The 18,008-nt window shown below is 42.8% G+C and overlaps 1 protein-coding gene across 1 annotated transcript in view; it reads right to left on the bottom strand.

Annotated features, from left to right (window-relative positions):
* The window catches only part of PTDSS1 (phosphatidylserine synthase 1), a 63,767-nt gene extending 45,945 nt beyond the window's left edge, over positions 1–17,822 (bottom strand). Inside the window, exons 1-2 of the mRNA XM_058564668.1 lie at positions 17,549–17,822; positions 5,305–5,396 (exon numbers count right to left, since the gene is read on the bottom strand). Of these exons, the coding sequence (XP_058420651.1) occupies positions 5,305–5,396; positions 17,549–17,727 (271 nt within the window). The 5' untranslated portion in view covers positions 17,728–17,822. The remainder of the gene's footprint in view (positions 1–5,304; positions 5,397–17,548) is intronic.
* Between the last annotated feature and the right edge of the window lie 186 nt (positions 17,823–18,008).

Below are 18,008 nucleotides of genomic sequence, written 5' to 3'. Positions count from 1 at the left end.
ATACCATGTCTACTGCGGCATGGGAAACAAAAGAAACAATAAACAAATGGGATTACATCAGACTAAACAACCTCTGCAAGGAAAAGGAAACCAGGAACAAAATGAAAAGACACCCTACCAACTGGGAGAAAATATTTGCAAAGTATATATCCAACAAGGGGTTAATCTCCAAAATATATAAAGAACTCATACAACTCAACAACAAAAAAACAAAAAACCCAATCAAAAAACGGGCAAAAGATAAGTAAAGACATTTTTCCAAAGAAGATATACAGATGGCCAACAGGCACATGAAAAGATGTTCAACATCACTAATCATTAGGGAAACGCAAATCAAAACTACAGTGAGATACCACCTTACACCTAGTCAGAATGGCTATAATGACCAAGACAAAAAATAACAAATGTTGGAGAGGATGTGGAGAAAAGGGAACCCTCATTCACTGCTGGTAGGAATGCAAACTGGTGCAGCCACTATGGAAAACAGTATGGAGATTTCTCAAAAAATAAAAAACAGAAATACCATACGACCCAGCTATCCCACTACTGGGTATTTATCCAAAGAACTTGAAATCAACAATTCAAAGAGACTTACCCACCCCTATGTTCACTGCAGCATTATTCACTGTAGCCAAGACGTGGAAGCAACCCAAGTGTCCATCAACTGATGAATGGATAAAGAAGATGTGGTATATATACACAATGGAATACTACTCAGCCATAAAAAAAGACAAAATTGTCCCATTTGCAACAACATGGATGGATCTTGAGGGTATTATGTTAAGCAAAATAAGCCAGACAGAGAAAGACAAACACTGTATGATTTCACTCATATGTGGAAGATAAACAAACACATGGATAAAGAGAACAGGTTAGTGGTTACCAGAGGGGAAGGGGGTTGGGGGGGCGGGCAAAAGGGGTAAACGGGCACACATATGGTGACAGATAAAAATTAGACTATTGGTGGTGAGCACGATGCAGTCTATACAGAAACTGATAGATAACAATGTACACCAGAAATTTCACAATGTTATAAACCCTTATGACTTCAATAAAAAAATTTTTTAAAAATTTTTTCTTAAGGGAACCGAAAGAGAATGGGAGAGGAGAAGATGGCAGGAGAGAAGTATGAAGTGGTTAACAGACCCTTTCCTTCCCCAGTCTCACCTCAGGCTCTCTCCCTCCATATCTGTTCATAGGACTGAGGAAGGACCTCTAAAACCTAACCCTGTTACTCAACCCGTTCATTGTTAAATGAAATTTTGCTTGAATGTCCACTCCTCTTCCATATAACTCAGGGGTAATTCTAAGCCATTGGAGGCAATCCTATTCTTCTTTTATTCTTCCAGCCAATGAAGATCCACTGAAGGTCTACTCTGTGCCTACTCCTCTAGGCACTGTAAATCCTGTTCTCAGGTCTTGTTGGAGAAGAGATGTATGGCCCAATCCTGGACAAAGAGAACTGAGAGCAAGTGTGCTGGAGGGTTTCCAGAAAACGTTTCTTGACTCTTAAAAAGATACACTGGAAGAAATGATCTTTTCTTCTGCTGGACATTGTCCATGACCATATGTCCAGCACTGTAGTAAGCGACCTCAAGATCATTAGGGCAGTGAGGCACAGGCTGGGACCAACATGCTGAAGATGGCGGAGCAGAAGGAGGTAAAGAAACTGGGTCTTCACCTGTCTCTAAGCTGCTGAATTAGCCACCCCCGGAACCAGTCTATCTCAGAACTTCTTGTAATATAAGAAAGTAAACAATTTCCTGGGCCAGCCCCGTGGCTGAGCGGTTAAGTGCTCGCGCTCCACTGCTGGCGGCCCGGGTTCGGATCCCGGGTGTGCACTGACGCACTACTTCTCTGCATGGCCGCGTCCCACATACAGCAACTAGAAGGATATGCAACTATGACATACAACTATCTACTGGGGCTTTGGGGGAAAAATAAATAAATAAAATAAATTATTAAAAAAAAAACCAAACAATTTGCTTATTCTTCAAGCTATTGTAAATAGATTTCCTATTACTTGTGGCCAAAAGTATTCTGTTACAAAACCCTATGGAGAAAGTCAAGGGCTTTCTTTGTTATTTAGACTCTCTATAGAAAGAATCACAGGGCCCTCTTCCCACAGAGTTGACCAATTCTACCACATAGATAGCAGACATGAACTCACACACACGAGACACACAGACACAATCAAGTTTAGACCTGTACTCAAACATGCAGGGCAGCCTTTACTAGGTCAAGGATAAATGCATTTGAAGTTGCCAAAGCAGAACCATTCTGGGAATGCCATCCACTGAAGGCACTGCCCCAAAACTGCCTTTCAAGGAGAAGACAAATTTGGGGCTCTGTGTTGCTCATTCATTTTCATTCCCTAATCTGAGGATATGTGCCGAGGCGGGGAGGAGAGGAAATAAGGGGACAAGGCTGGAGCAAGACGAGGCACGCACAGTCCACTCAGAGAAGCAGCCACCCAGCGCTGCGGCTCCTGGAAAGGCCCGAGGTCTAAAAGCCGGCTCTGGGCGGGGACAGACACACGGCTTGGGAGCACCCTTTCCCAGTGGCTCTGCCAGCTCCCCCATCATCTCTATGGCATCTCCCAAAGCCACTCCTAATTTAAAAATATTCAATAATAACACTCTTTAATGTGGAAAACCTGTAGTTTTACTGATCTTATGTAAAGTGTAAGTAAATGGACCTTTAGAAAACAAGGTGGGGCCGGCCCCGTGGCTTAGCGGTTGAGTGCGTGCGCTCCGCTGCTGGCGGCCCGGGGTTCTAATCCCGGGCGCGCACCAACGCACGGCTTCTCCAGCCAGGCTGAGGCCGCGTCCCACATACAGCAACTAGAGGGATGTGCAACTATGACATACAACTATCTACTGGGGCTTTGGGGGGAAAAATAAATAAATTAAATAAATTAAAAAAAAAAGAAAACAAGGTGGACACAACGTGTTTGTTTTGTACCCACAGCTTCAAGAGGATATCTCCAAGTACTCACTTCCCCAATGTCCTAATTCTTCTTGCGTAGGACATCGAAGCCATTGTCCTTGCCTGTATCTATCTGAAACCTTGTTTTTGGCAAGTCCTGCCTACAGATGAGCAGTGTGTGTGCACACACACACAGGTGGCAGGGAAGGATAAGGCAGGACGAGAGTAGAAAAAGGAGAATATAGGAAGGTTCAGATCAATCTGCTAGCTCCTGCTGATCACGGACGACATTTGGGCAGCAGAGGAGCAGGCGCACAACCACCACCGGCCTTCTGCAGGATCTGAAGCACACTAGGTACAGGCCAACCAAGACCCTAAGGTTGTGCTCCTGGGAAAAAGAAAAGCCAAGACTGAGAGAGAAGAAGAGAAGAAGAAGGAGACAGAAACATATGGGAAGACAGGGATAAAACACCTCACAGTGGACCTAATATGAGAAATGACCAAAGCACCGCCCGGGAGCCAGGGCCCTAACACAGGCTGACATCAGAGAGCCAGGGGACCTCTGGTGGATGACGGACGACCATGGCTCAGCTTTCTCAGCTGTAAACCAAGCAGACTAAACTAGAGCAGCCCTCCGGATCCTTCCCCCTTTGTACGCATCACCAAGTCCACACAGCCAGGATCAGAGAAGCAGAAAGCAAACTTAACTTTTATCTTTCCAAAAGGAAAACAACAGCACAGTCCCACCAGGAGAGGCTGAGCAGGTTAAGTGGACTTGGAAGATTAGAGGACATCATTAGAATACAGAGGAAAAACCAGCAGAAGTCACAGAAAATGTTACATACAGTGAATTTAATCCCCCAACCTTCAGGGCCTTTGGTACCCTAAGAGAAACATCTGCTAGTGAAGTCTCAACACCCAGCTCCTGCCAAAGCTTCACTGAAGGGATGGCTGTAAAATCATGGCTATTGAGAGACTAATCTTTGAGAATCCTCAGGCTTCCAAAATGGCTTCTGGACTCAGAAATAGCAAATTAAAAAAAACAAAAAACAAAAAAAAAAGCAAAAAAGACACCTACAAAGCCGTGAAGAAGTAGCCCTTGAGAACTAGGCAACAAATTAACACACAGCCAAGGAAAGCTGGAGACTTGAAGAACAGACCTAATACTTTTGGACTGATGTTTCCTGAGCACATACTCTGCTCTCATTGATTAAAAAACACCCCAAACAAATAAACAACAAAACAAAAACAAGGCAGAACAGGATCGAGAGATATGAAAGAAAAAGGAATCTCTGGGTAGATAGTGTCAGAATTGAGTTGAACTGTAGGACACCAGCTGCTGTCTGAGAATTGCTTGTTAGTGGGGGACCCTGCCACCCCCAAAACACACACACGTTGGAATTGGTATTACCACGGTACATTTCCAGGTAGCAATTAGTAACATTCATAACGAGCCTCTTAGATTACACATTACATTTACTGAATAGATGAGAGAACAGAGAAAAACACATCTTAAAGCACGATATTTAAAACCTGAGCAGGGCCCATGGAGGATAACTCATAAGACTGAAACAGTTTCAAAATATCTTAAGTATAAAAGAAATAGGATATAAAAAGTGAGTATTTAGAAATGGTTACAGAGAACGAATAGAGAATATTCTAGGGAGAAAGTACTGAAGGAGAATAAGAAAAAATAAAGCAACTTGTAGGGGACAATTCAGAGGAAGGGATGAATCTTAAGTAGGACAGAACACCAAACCAGTTTCTAAACAAAGGTTTTACCTCACTCTATAATTACAATGGGAGGTAAAGTTCACAGTAATAATTGTTCTCTTTACCTGATGATAAAAACTCAAACCCCAAATACATAATCAGCAAGGTTACTGTGATAAAAGATCACCTAGGACAACAAATTATTTAAGTAACACTCACGACAGCATTGACCCTGTCCTTAGCAAAAAGGAGTAACTGAGTAATAATTGTATTTTATGACTCAGCTGATAACAACAAAAATAGCAACAACAAGAACAACAGCTGACATTTATTGAGAACTTACAATTTGTCAGTCACTATTCAGAGAATTTAACACGTATTTATTTAGTTAACCCTTACAACAGTACCTACCTGTTACCTCCATTTTATAGCGAGAAAGGGAAGCACTCAGGAAGACGTGAGGGGACCTCCCCAGGGCCACTGAGCTAGGAAGCGGCAGAATGGGCAACCTGCCTCCAGAGCCTGTGCCCCTAACCACCACACAAAACTCAAATTATTTTTTTATTCCACCTTCTAATTTCATCTTCTAGATGACATGCATCTCAAAAACACCTAAAGGGCACAATGCACAGGAGAAATGTGATAAAGCATTACATCACTTACCATTGGGGAAAGCTAACACACTGATGATAAGAAAGAAGAAAATAACAGAGAGGATACCCCTCCAGATGTTGTCTTCTGGGACAGAGTCATCCCTGCAAACAGAAAGAGAACATTGAGCATTCAATGTATTTTCAGATCCAAACAGTCAACCTAGAAGGAGTGAGAGTTCCATGTTCTAAAAACTGGGGGACTGCTAACTTTATTTTGCTAAGCAAAGTCATTACACACACTACTTACTATTCACTTTCATTTCCTAAAATAATACAATCTCATACAAAGTCCAGTTCTTACAAGAAAGGCCATTGGCAACCTTACACACCAACACACATTTTACTCAGACAAGCATTTGAGAATCACTGTTCTTTTTTTTTTTTTAATTTTTATTTATTTATTTATTTTCCCCCCAAAGCCCCAGTAGATAGTTGTATGTCATAGCTGCACATCCTTCTAGTTGCTGTATGTGGGACACGGCCTCAGCATGGCCAGAGAAGCGGTGCGTCGGTGTGAGCCTGGGATCCGAACCCGGGCCACCAGCAGCGGAGCGCGCTCACTTAACCGCTAAGCCACGGGGTCGGCCTGAGAATTACTATTCTTTTTTAAACAAATACCCAAGATGTCAAAGGGTAAGGTTTATGTTGGAGAAATGCCTTCTGGTTTTAGGAATAACTAAAGATGACCTTCATGATATAGACTGTGGTAAAGAAATTTTTCAAGCATCAGAAAGAAAGCATAAGATTATAAAGAAGAAGGGCGTAATGCAATGAGATTATATAATCAATTCTTAAAAATGGGCAGCTGGCTATCTAAGGGATGAATGATGGGTGATAAGAAAGATTAATAAAACATGTTAAAAGCAAAATCAAGAGAAAACAAAAGACAAAATTTAAAATCACACCAGAAGCAAAAGAATTGTAAAGAAAGCAGATGAGCTTCCTCCCTCTTGTGCCTGGTCATTTCTAATTTATTACTGCATTTATCTCCTCCATAACCAAAACATAACCGAAATAATTCCACCTGTTGGTTTACATGTTACCTATCTTCCCTGTAGAAAGTCAAGTCCTGAGGCGGGGAATTATTCACTCATTGCATCCTCAGAGCCTGGCACGTAGTAGGCACTCAACAGATACCTGTGGACTGATTATTGATTAGGGAGAAAATTTATTGTGTAAAACCAAGTAAAATTTCCTAAATGGAAATTTTATTAACATTGATGGTGGAGAAGAATTAGGTTTTGACAGTTTACAAAAAAAAAGAAGAGTCTAGTAACATATCCAGGGCTCGAGAGAAGCAAACAAAAGAGGGAAAACAGAAACATAAGACTAAGATTTTCTGAATTATTGATAATTATTGAGAAGCTTGGAGAGGGAAGTTTGGTGTTTCAGTTTAAAAAGATGCAGGATGAGCAAACAGAAAATAAGAGACGGAACAGAATGGAAGGAGGTATTTTAGAGATAATGAGACTATTAGCAATAAACTTAAAAGTGATTAAAAAAAGTTCAGTTTACCTGGGAAAGGACTGCAGTGAAAGAGCTTTCAAAAGACAAATATTAAATTAAGGTTAAACATTACTGAAGGAAAATAAAGAGGTCAAAAAAATCTTAGAAGAAAACTAAGTCTGCATAGAAAAAAAAATCTAGAGCACCAGAATACAGGAAGAGGTGCGGAATGAAGCAATAACGAATTCCCTAGTTAAGGACTAGGTCCTGGGGTGGTGTTGGTTTAAAAACAGAAGTTAATTTAGATATCAACTTCTGTCTAGGCTGCGAAGTTTCTGCACCCAATTAAATAATTTCCATACTTATGACAGGATTGAGCATAAGGTTCTGAAATAAGAGATCATACAGATCCTAAACGTTTCTTAGATCATCATATGGACAAACAGCATTAACACCAAGGATGGACAAACAATGCTTGCCTGTTAACTTTCTAAATCTGATTACAAAACCAAACGACAAAATCAGACAGACTTCCTCTTGCAGCAAAGTGCAATCTTATTTTAATGGACACCCTAACAATTTCACATCTGCCCAGAAGTTATGAACACGGCCCTAAAAATGCCAGCCTGATCATTACTAGGAAACTTGCGATGCCTTTTGGCCTAGGCAGGGAAGCCCCATATCCAATTTCCAGGAACACCAGCTTTTGCTGAAGAATGGCTACACACAGGGAGGGGTGGCACACAATGTCCTCACTCAGGCCAACATCACACTACTGATATTGGTAATGATGATGACAATAATAATAGCCCCTGTTTATCAAGTATCTACTGTGTGCCAGGCACTGAACAGGCAGTTTATAAACATTATCTTTAATTGTCACAACCCATTTGCAAAATGGGGTATTCTCAACCACATTTTACAAATGAGGTACAAAGGCTCAGAAAGGTTATGTAACTTGCCCAAGGCTGCGTAGGTATGAAGTTGCAGGGTCGGCATTCAAAACCAGGCCTGCTACCCTCTGAAGATGATGATCCAATTTCCCCTATGCCGAACTGCCTCATGAAAAAATTATCTGTCATCCTAAATCAATTGGACTCATGTTGGTGCACAGGGATGGTATAAGAGAATTTGACAGGGCACACAATTTCTAAGTTACAAAATAAAAGCAAGACTGAAATGAATAACTGTTGCCTGGGAAAAGAGATGATTCCATAACTCATACCTTATACCGAAATATATTCTGGATGATTCAAAGAATTAAAAGTTAAAAAAAAAAATTCTAGAAGAAATGATGGGAGAAAACCAAAAATATAACACAACAATCTTAGAGTGGGGAAGACCTTTCTAACGTATGACACAAAACCCAGAAGTCATAAAAGAAAAAAATGATAAATCTGCACAGCAAAGAAATCAGTAACAAAATCAAAGGAAAAGTGATAAACTCTGAAAAACTATTTGCAGTTCATATCAAGGCAAAGGGTACGTTCCCTAACATACAAAGTACTCTCCCCCCATCCCCCACCCCCGCCAAAAGTAAATTAACTGAAAGAACAACAAATGGACAAAGAAAAACAAATAGAAAAATGGGCAAAGGATATGAAGAGACGGTTCACAGAATGGGAAATCCAATGGTTCTCAGGCAAGTGAAAAGATGCTCAACCTTGCTCGTGGTAAGAGATGGACAAATTAACACTGAGAGACCATTTTTTTATCTGCCTTATGGACAAACGTAAAAATTGAATGACTGAGCTGGTGAGGATATGAAGAAATAGATAAACAGACACCCTCACATACTGCTGGTGGTAGTATAAATTTAAACCACTTTTATGGAAGGCAAGTTGACAACATATTAAATTTACAAATGCATATACCTTGTGACAGTAATTCCATGTATAGGAATTTATCCCATAGATATAACCCCCCCTTATACAAAAAAGGCATGTCCAAGGTTGTTCACTGTGGCATTATACGTATTAGGAAAAGACTGGAAACAAGCTAAATGTCCATTGAAAGGGGACTGATTAAATAAATTATGGTCCTGTCTCACCCCATAAAAAGAGTAAAGAAGGTTTTTATGAGTTAACTGATACAGAATCATTTAACAGCTGTCATGAAGTAAATAAAACAAGTTGTACATCAGTAGGTAGAGTAAGCAACTATTTGTGCAAAAAAGGGGACGTGTGTGTGTGTATGTAACTTGTAACTTGTGGTTATAGCAGCATAGCATGTCTCTGAAAACCCACCCAAGAAATGGTAACGCTGGTTTGTTCCAAGGAGGAGAAAAGAGGGGTGGGAAGGAGACTCTTCTCCACAAACCCTTTGATATATCTTGGATTTCAAGCAATGTAGATATGTTATTCTTCTCAAAAAAAGTTAACTAAAATTTTAATTAAATAAATGGCTACAGTAAACCAGCCAATCAGTCTCTATTTAAAATTACCTACTAGTCAAAATGCTTGAAAACATACATCAACATTAAATTTATAAGAACTTGAGATCAGTAATAAATAAGGACATAAAACCAATGAAATTACAATTTTGTAAATTTTGAGCAATTTTCTTAGAAAGACAGAATCAAATGGATGGCCTAGTTTCAGGAGAAAAAAACAAAGGCCTATTAAACCTGAATAAAATAGCAGTGGGTCTGACAAGTTGGCAGTTTTATATTTGTCTAATTAGAAAAAAAAATGTATCACAGGTGGACAGCAAGGTGGTTAGATAAACTGAAAATGTCAGTACAGGAAGATCAGACTTCTGTGATCAAAGACCGGAGGGCAGGCAGGTGAGCTTAAGAAGGCATTTGAGCCATATCAGACTAGTGGCCCAGCGTCACGGTCTGAGTCGCGAGAGCGGAGAGGGTGTACCCACGGCACCTAGAACAGTCCCTGACAAGAGGTGGGTGCCCAGAAAGAACAGAACGCGTGACTGAGGCTGCCCAATGCCCCTCCTGACGCCCCTCCCCCTCCTCATGGCAACCGGACCACAGAGGGCCATCTCTAAGGCCTGGTGTGAGTCTGCCCTCTCTAAACTCCCAACAATCCAGAGACTTGACCGTCTGCTGGGGTATACAGAAATTTCCCATATTTAATCATGAAAAGCAACGTGGCTGCAAAGGCCACCAGACCATACTACTGACTCTAGAGACCCCAAGTTAGGGGACAAGAACTAGTCTCTGGATGTCCACTGTATCTGTGCCTCACTTAGAACATGAGCTGCTCTGCCTGCTAGCTCTCTTAATCTTCATGACACCCTAAAAGGCAGAAATGATCATACTCTGCATTTTACTGATGGGGCCTGGCTCCAAAGTCCAAGTTCTCTCCCCTCGAGGAGGCCGTCTGGTGCGGTGACTAGGAATCAGGCTTGGGGCTGGACTGCCTGGGCCGGAATTCTGGCAACACTTATCACTCATGTGACCTTGGGCAGATGACTTAACCTCTCTGTGTCCTGGTCTCCTCCCCAGTACATCAAGGATAATAACAGTTCTACCTGACTGGGTTGTTGTGCACATAAAATAACGTAACACATGTAAAGAATTTAGACTGGTGCCCAGCACAGAGGAAGTGATTAGTTCACAATGTTGAAACGGTCTTCATTTACGTCCACTCATTCCTTCATTTGCCTAACGCCTGTCACCAGGGTAGCTACCATGCTGGGGGCTGAGAAGACAAAGATGAGCAGACGTGGTCCTTGTTCTTGAGAAAATCACGATGAAATGGACAATGAGACATAAAACTAAATTATCTTAGTAAAGCTTTGGCCTGAGAGAAAAGTTTTTTATTTGCTGGCACTGTCTCTAACTAACTTGACAAACCAAAAAAAAAAAAAAAAAAAGGCACTACTCAATTGCTCACATATGACTGGCCCCTGTTCATAGGGTTGTTACTGTCTCCTAACGGCTCTGTGAGGGGGCAATACGGTTCCCGCTTCCCAGGGAAGATCATAACTTGTGGTCAAGGCTGCTGATCACTATCTTGACTTTTCCTGGCCTCAGGATTCTTGCTCAACTAAGACATAACTGCAGCAACAAAAAATAAAAACGGGCTTCAAGCTTTCAATTGCGATGCTGTGACAGTGCCCTGACTTCTTTCCTAGGTCGACTGCACCTCCTATTAACAAACATCTCAGTCTCTGGTGCTCTGAACTTTCCAGAGAACTTTCACAGCTGGCATTTTATCTAACTGCTCCACAGTTCTGTGGGGGGGTGGGGGTTGGTATTATCTTTACTTAAAGGATGAGGAAAATAAAGCTCTTGCTTTATCTTGCCAGCAGTTCCACACAAATAGAGGCAGAGTGGAAGTAGGTGCCAAGGCTTCTGGAATGCTGGCTCTAGGTCAAGACTGCTACATTTACCAATATGATACAAATAGACAAGCTTAGGGAGGCAAAGTCCCTTTCCCTCTCTGCTAAATTTAGGAGGTGCTCCAGAAGCGTGCTGGGGGTAGCCCTGACCACGTACAGTGAAAACACCGAATGGACAGGTTACAATAAAATTGTAACTTAAGCTCCAGAGGGCACAGGTGCCATCTCATTCCTCTCAGGTACCCCCAGTGCCAGCACAATACAGGCATTCTCAGCATAGCGGCGTGCCAGAAAGAGCGAGATGCTATGGCTGAGGGGGCTGAGTGACTCGGGTGACATGAGGGGCAATCAAGGACTGAGCCCGCAGGGTCCACTGACAGTGCCTTTCCTGTCCTGGTGCCAAGTGACCAATCAAATATTCAAACACCTCAACTCCTTCTGTCAAACACTGTTCCAACCAGTATAGTGACCCAGCCAGAAAAGAGAGAATGTCCTAAAAGCAGAAAAACTATAAGGAAAGCCCTGAGTTAAAAAAAAAAAAAAAGTTTGCACTCAGAAAAAGGTTTGGACTCAGATTCTGTGTCAGTTTAATGCCTGACTAGAGGCAGTGGGCAGGGACACTTCAGACTGAAACAAACTCCATTCTCTTACATACCATCTTTAGAGAAGGCTGTCTCCCTGGGGCCAGACAGACGAGAACGTCCAGCCTTTATCATTGACTCCTAAGGCTGCTAAGTTGATTGTCCCCCTTCCCCCTCCCATCTTCTCCTTCCCTTCCCTTCCCTTTAACATGAGTCCCTGAAATTGAGACACACAGGTAGGGTCACGTTTATGAGGCTAGTCACTGTTAAGGATCCTCTCTCCCAATGGAAAACTTAGTCCCGGGTTACAAGGTGGACCAATGTTAACTAGCTTTGGTATTATCTTTGAAGACTACATTCATTTCATTTTATAGAAAATTACAATCCTTGGCAAGAATTATAGCTATCAACTAAGGAGAAGAGGAGTGATATTTTTTAAAAGTTCCTATTGGATAAACGATTTCTTGTACTTGATTCATTTAGCATTTACTAGATGCATACCCTGGGATGATTGAGATATCTAGCCTCAAGAAACCGACACAGAAACAAATATTACACTATAACAGACACAATAATAAAAGGTGTTTTGGAAGTATATACACATTTCTTCCTCTGTGGTTCCTGGAACAATCAAGAAAGGTGTCCAGGAGGGGGACCATCTGGGTGGATTCTGAAGGACGCCATGGGCTCCTGGGTGGGCAGGAGGCCCTGGGAAGTGCTCTCCAGTCTGACAGGGAGCTACCAGCCTGGCATTGGGTGTGGGGCTGGGAGCTGTCTGGGCCCACTGCATGTACTGTGTACAGGTGGAGACAAGAGTAAGCCTGGAGAAGCAGACCTAGTCTAGAATGGAAGCCCTTGGGGTCCAGCTAGCACTTTCCTACAGCTGATGGGAATCCAGTGAAAGACTGTAAGCAGGGGACAGATGGGATCATGATTTTGTCTTTAAAAGGCCATGAGGGCAGCAGTGTGGAGGATGAACTGGGGGGAGATGGAGTCAAGGCCTGGGAACATGCTATCCCAAAGGGCTGGGGATTTGCTGAGCTAAGGCCCGGGCATGGGAAGAGGAGAATAGCTCCGAAAGCTACAAAGGCCCAATTAGACCTGGTGAAGATATAAACTAGGTTTGCAGGGAGTGGGGCTGGATAGAACATGGACTGTTGAATTGTTGAACTGAATTAAAGGGTTGATGGGGCTGAGGGCTCAGGAAGTGGTCCCAGCTGACTGGACGAGTCCTGGTTTCTGGATTCGTGAGACTGAAAAACTGCTAACTTCTCTACAGAAATCTGGGGCTATAGGGATTATATCACAAGATAAATTGTATTACCATTGGTAACAGAATTATATCTAAACTGCCAAACACCAGGCAGCAATTTCTAGGCATGTAATCTCTCTGAGGTAAAGCATCATCTAAAGTAAATAAATATCTGAAGTCACCCAGGTACCTACTTACTACAGAAGACCCCAAAGAAATACATGGCACATCTGCCCCTTCAATAAGTTTATAATCTTATTAGGGAGATAAAACACCAGAAATAAGTATAAGAGAGGATACAGAAAGATATTTATTTAAGTCCAATAAAAAATGATTTAAATAGGAAGTGGAGAAGACAAATGTTAAGATCACTGTTAACTGGACATCTTTAGAGGCACCACCTAACATGGTGTTCACCTCTGGAGTTGGTTTAACCCCAGTACACAGCCACTATGGACGATCATTTAATATAGCCAGTGTCAGGGAACAAGGACATCCAGGCCTTCTGTTATTGGGAAAGAAAGAACATGATGTAGATAAAGGAAACATGACCGAGACGACTGAATCAGCACTATCAGGAAACGTTTTCTAATGGGATTTATATGGTCTAAAGGGAAAGAACAGGGAAGGTTGGGAGGTACCCATGGGGGAAATGACACAGAAGGCACAACCGTGGCTCAATGATGTGATGATGAACTGGAACTCCAAAGTCACCAGGGGAATTGAAGTAAAAACCATTATTAACAAGTAGATAACAATAGATAAATCAAAAATCTGTCCATTTCCCTGCCTTCGTCTATCTCCTTAGTGCCACATGAAGGAGAAACCTAGCACAGACAAGTTGATAATCACTTAGGGACAGCAAGCTGCAGGAGGCCAGTCTCTTATAGGTAAGTGACAAAGTGTGTTGGACCAGTGCTACTGGAGAGGCTGAGTCCACTGTTTTATTGCCAGGTGCCTCTTAAGGAGAGGGTTGGCTCCTATGAATGTGATTTAGTAGGTTCTGGTGTTTTCAAATCTACAGCTTGAGTTTTTAAAACTAAGGCCATTCAATATTTCCAAGTTTACCAACCTCTGAAAGCAGAGTAAGTATGAGGCCCCTCAGTAATTATTGTACTTTGAGCTTAAAATAAAGCTTCTCCTTGCCCCACTTTGGCTGAACAAACTTATAAGACACAGGCCAAAGCAATTAATTTACAAAATGCTTATTGTAAAATGTGGCAAAATGAGATTTTTCAAATCTTGGAGAAAATGATTCGATAGCATCTGGCTTTATTTTTAACGACAGCAAAAGGCCAGGAGATTTAAATGCTATGATTTAACATTGAGTTGGCCTAGTTGCTATTTAACAAAAGAACCATTTGACAAATCCCAACTTGTCCCAGACTGCTGTGCAATGTACCTAATCCTCCACAATCCTAAATTCTTGCTGTGTCTTTGCAGCATGTGACATGACCCAGGTACTATTTCTCACGTACTGGTAATATGACACCCCCAAGGTATTCTATCTCCTGTTCTCTTAGACTACTAGTCTTTGAAAAACAAACTTTAAGATACATTTTTAAAGTTTTACTGAAAGAATTGCACTGCACAGTCACCCAACTAAAATCCTGCTATAAGTATAAGGTGCTGGAGATAATCATTACAAAAGAGCACAGAATGAATAATTTTCATTTAAGAAGTCATTACTCTCAATCTTTATGGAGGAAGATAGAGCTATCACTGTAGTACCTCACTTTAAAGGGTCACAAATCATTACGAAAAATGAGTATGATATAGTAAATACTAACTGTATTAGTGATGATTGTGATTTTATATAAGGTGAAGCTTGTTATTAATTAGTTCTTCGATATGTGATTTCTGTCTCTTTATGAAATTAGTGGAAGAAATAAAATTATTATCATTTTTGGAAAAGGCCATAGTCTGAAGTTTAGATTATGCCTTTCTATTACTTTTGACAAGCTGTTAAAATTCAAATTCGTTACTTATACTTTCACTGCTGCAATTTGTCAACTGCTTTGGCAGAATATACTGTAAAAGGGAAATTCCAAAAGAACGTAACTTTCTGTATAAGAAAAGAGGAAGAGAGATCTATTCTGAAAGGGCCTGAAATAATAGTAAAGACAAAAGATTAAAACATACTGCTCATTCTTGCTTCTCATTATTTAAAATATCATAATTACTTTTCTAATTTCAAAAGAAACTTCTACACTAATTCCACTATTACCAACCCACACATGAGATGAAGTTAAACTAAAGTTAAGATGAAACAGGCATGTATGTTATCCAAGCAAAGCAATGTCCATTTTTCCAAAGTCTTTGCTATTTCTCAATTATAGAGCACACTACATCCTCATTTAATGCCAAACATAATTTAGAAGGCATTAGTATACAACGAAATGATGTAATAATAACAGCCAATGTTTACTGAGCACTTACCATTTGTCATGCACTAAGCTAAACACAGATTATCTAAAAAAATTAACTGAACCCTCATGACAGACAATCCTATGAGGTATTACTAGATATTTTCATCTTACATACAGATAAAGAAACTGAGGCTTAGCAAAATTAAGTGGCCACACAGCTATTAAGTGGTAAAATCAGATGACATGATGAAGTATTTGAGGATAACCATAATTAGGGACAAGACTGATTTCTCTCCAAAGCCAGAAATACGTTCTTGGTTGGATACTGTGGAAGGGTCTTATCCCACTGCACAGCATCAGCAGAAGACTTTACAACAATAGTAGCGGTATCCCTCAATCATTAAGAGTAAGTAATTGTTATCTATGCTATTTAGCTTTAGGGAGATTCATGCAAATAGATAAACACTTACAAAATAAGAACCAAGAGTCAAATGAATTATGGAGGTAAGGAACAAACAAGTGTGGTGGGAGGATATTATTAGTTTTATGAAAATCTGAAAACTGCAATGATTCCCAAGGGAGGCACCAGTGGCACTCATGTGTGTGTGTGTGTGTGTGTGTGTGTGTGTGTGTGTGTGAATGTGTGTGTATGTAGATAACAATTCATTCTTTGTTGTACAATGCTGTCCTATGCGTTGAAATACATTTAGCATCCTTAACTCCCACCCACTAAACGCCAGAAGTTCCCCCAATGCCTGTGACCACTGAATATACTCCTCTACATTTGCTGCTGACCTGGCTGAGAACCATTGATAGCTGGATAAAAATATTGGGAGAGAAGTAACTGACATTTATTGTGCAACGGGCACCAGGTACTCTGCTAAGTGCATTCACACATATTCATTTAATCTTCATAACTCTATATGAGGTAAGTACATATTTTATCCCAATTTTACAGGTGTGGATCCTGAGACTCTGAGAAAGGTTAAGTAACTTAACCAAGGACACACAGCTAGTTTTGAAACAACAGTCTGGCTCCAAAACTACACTTCTCTGGGTTGGTCTTTTAGGCCATAACGGTGTGGAAGGCATTCCTTTCCTTTCTTTAAAGAGGTTCATTCAGAAAATATAAACCCTTGTAAGTAGGAACCATGGTGCATGTCTTGTTATGAACCAGGGATGAACTCATTCACTGGGTTGGGGATGAGAGGCCACGATGAGTTCAGTGAGGTAGAGTTACATGATGTGGGGGTCAAGAGTCGGGCTGGGTGGCTCCTATGGTAAGTATATACATATTAGAGGTGCTTTGAGCATGTGTTTGTATGTGTGTGTGTGAATGTTTTCAGGGGGATTAGGAGAGTTGTGTTATACTGTGAGATTTATGTGTTTTATTTGTGGAACACTTCCACAGCGTTTACTATGCACCAGGCCCCATTACAACTGCCTGACAATCTCTCATTTCAGCGTGTACATTAGGTGATGAACAGGACAGGGTGTGCACCATCTGACGTGTGGCGGGCTGTGTCTGAAACGTACAGCAATGTGCACAAAAGATGATGGGTGCTGGCTGTGCTGGAAGGCGAAAGGTCCACTGTGACCTGTGTGTCTAGAGCGGCAGTTAGTGTTGCGGTATAGATGGTCGTGTTTGAGGCTGGGGGAAGGGTTATGCCAGATGATTGTGTGTACCACACAAGAGGTGCTGCATGGGAAAGACCGTGTGGTGCACCTCCCATGTGCATTTTGCGCGTGGCAAGTAGCGCTGAATACCGGAGGAGTCCCACGGGAAGGGGTGTGGGTTGTGTCCTGGGCCTGTGTATGGTGCGTGGAGACGCTGTGGACTGGGGTGTTTTCTGTGTGTGGTGGTATGTGCTGAAAGCGGTGCATACGAGATGATTCATGCGGTGTGCTGGGCAGAGACGGGGGCTGGAGAGGAGGGGGCCGTGTCGTGATGTGTGTGGGGAGCGATGCTGAGTTCGGGGGGCAGGGGTCGTGCTGGGTGACCCGCGAGCGCTCCTGATGTGGCCCGAGGCGCTGTATGGGAGAGGTGGTATCGAGGGGGTTAGGGGTGGAGGGTGGGGGCGAGCGCCAGTCCAGAGGAGCTGTAGGGGAGGAAGCTGGGTGTGCTAGGAGACACCGGGCCGCTGGAGGAGCTGTGTGGGCAGCGGGTCTGCGAGCGTATGCTTGGAGCAGCCAGCCCGCTTCCTCCCCACAGAGCCACACCGGGCCACGCTCCCCGCCACCGCCTCTCGCCCGCCCCTTCCCTTCGCCCAAGGGCGCGCCCCCCGCGCGGCCCGGCCCACACACCTGGTGAAGGCAAAATACATGAGGCTGACGATGGTGAAGCTGAGCAGGGTGATGGTGTGCGGCCGGTAGAAGAAGTCGATGGTGATGTCCTCCACTTGCTGCTCGTTGATCATCCGGAAATGCATCTTGTAGTTCACATCATCTTTGCTCAGGGTCCTGCTCCCCACGCAGGACGCCATGGCCCGCCTCCCCGTCCTGCGGCGGCAGCGGTGGTCCCGGCCCGTGGAGGCTGGGACCGCAGGGATGACGAGCCGCAGCGAGCAGGCGGCCGGACAGCGGGGCCGGCTCTGGAGCGGAGCAAAGGCTGGGCGCCCAGGGCAGGACCGGCGCGGGAGGGCGGGGTCGCAGCGCCGCCAACGCGGCCTTGGGCGGGGGGCGCCGCCGGCCGTGTCCCCGCTGGCGTCCTGGGAGAGGAATCTGTATGGCCGCACGGTGTCTTTAGATTCCCAGGGGACGAGGC

Source organism: Diceros bicornis, chromosome 21 (genome assembly GCF_020826845.1).
Source record: "Diceros bicornis minor isolate mBicDic1 chromosome 21, mDicBic1.mat.cur, whole genome shotgun sequence".
Taxonomy (NCBI): domain Eukaryota; kingdom Metazoa; phylum Chordata; class Mammalia; order Perissodactyla; family Rhinocerotidae; genus Diceros; species Diceros bicornis.
The sequence above is the reverse complement of the archived record's forward strand: the minus strand, read 5'-3'. Positions and strand labels throughout refer to the sequence as shown.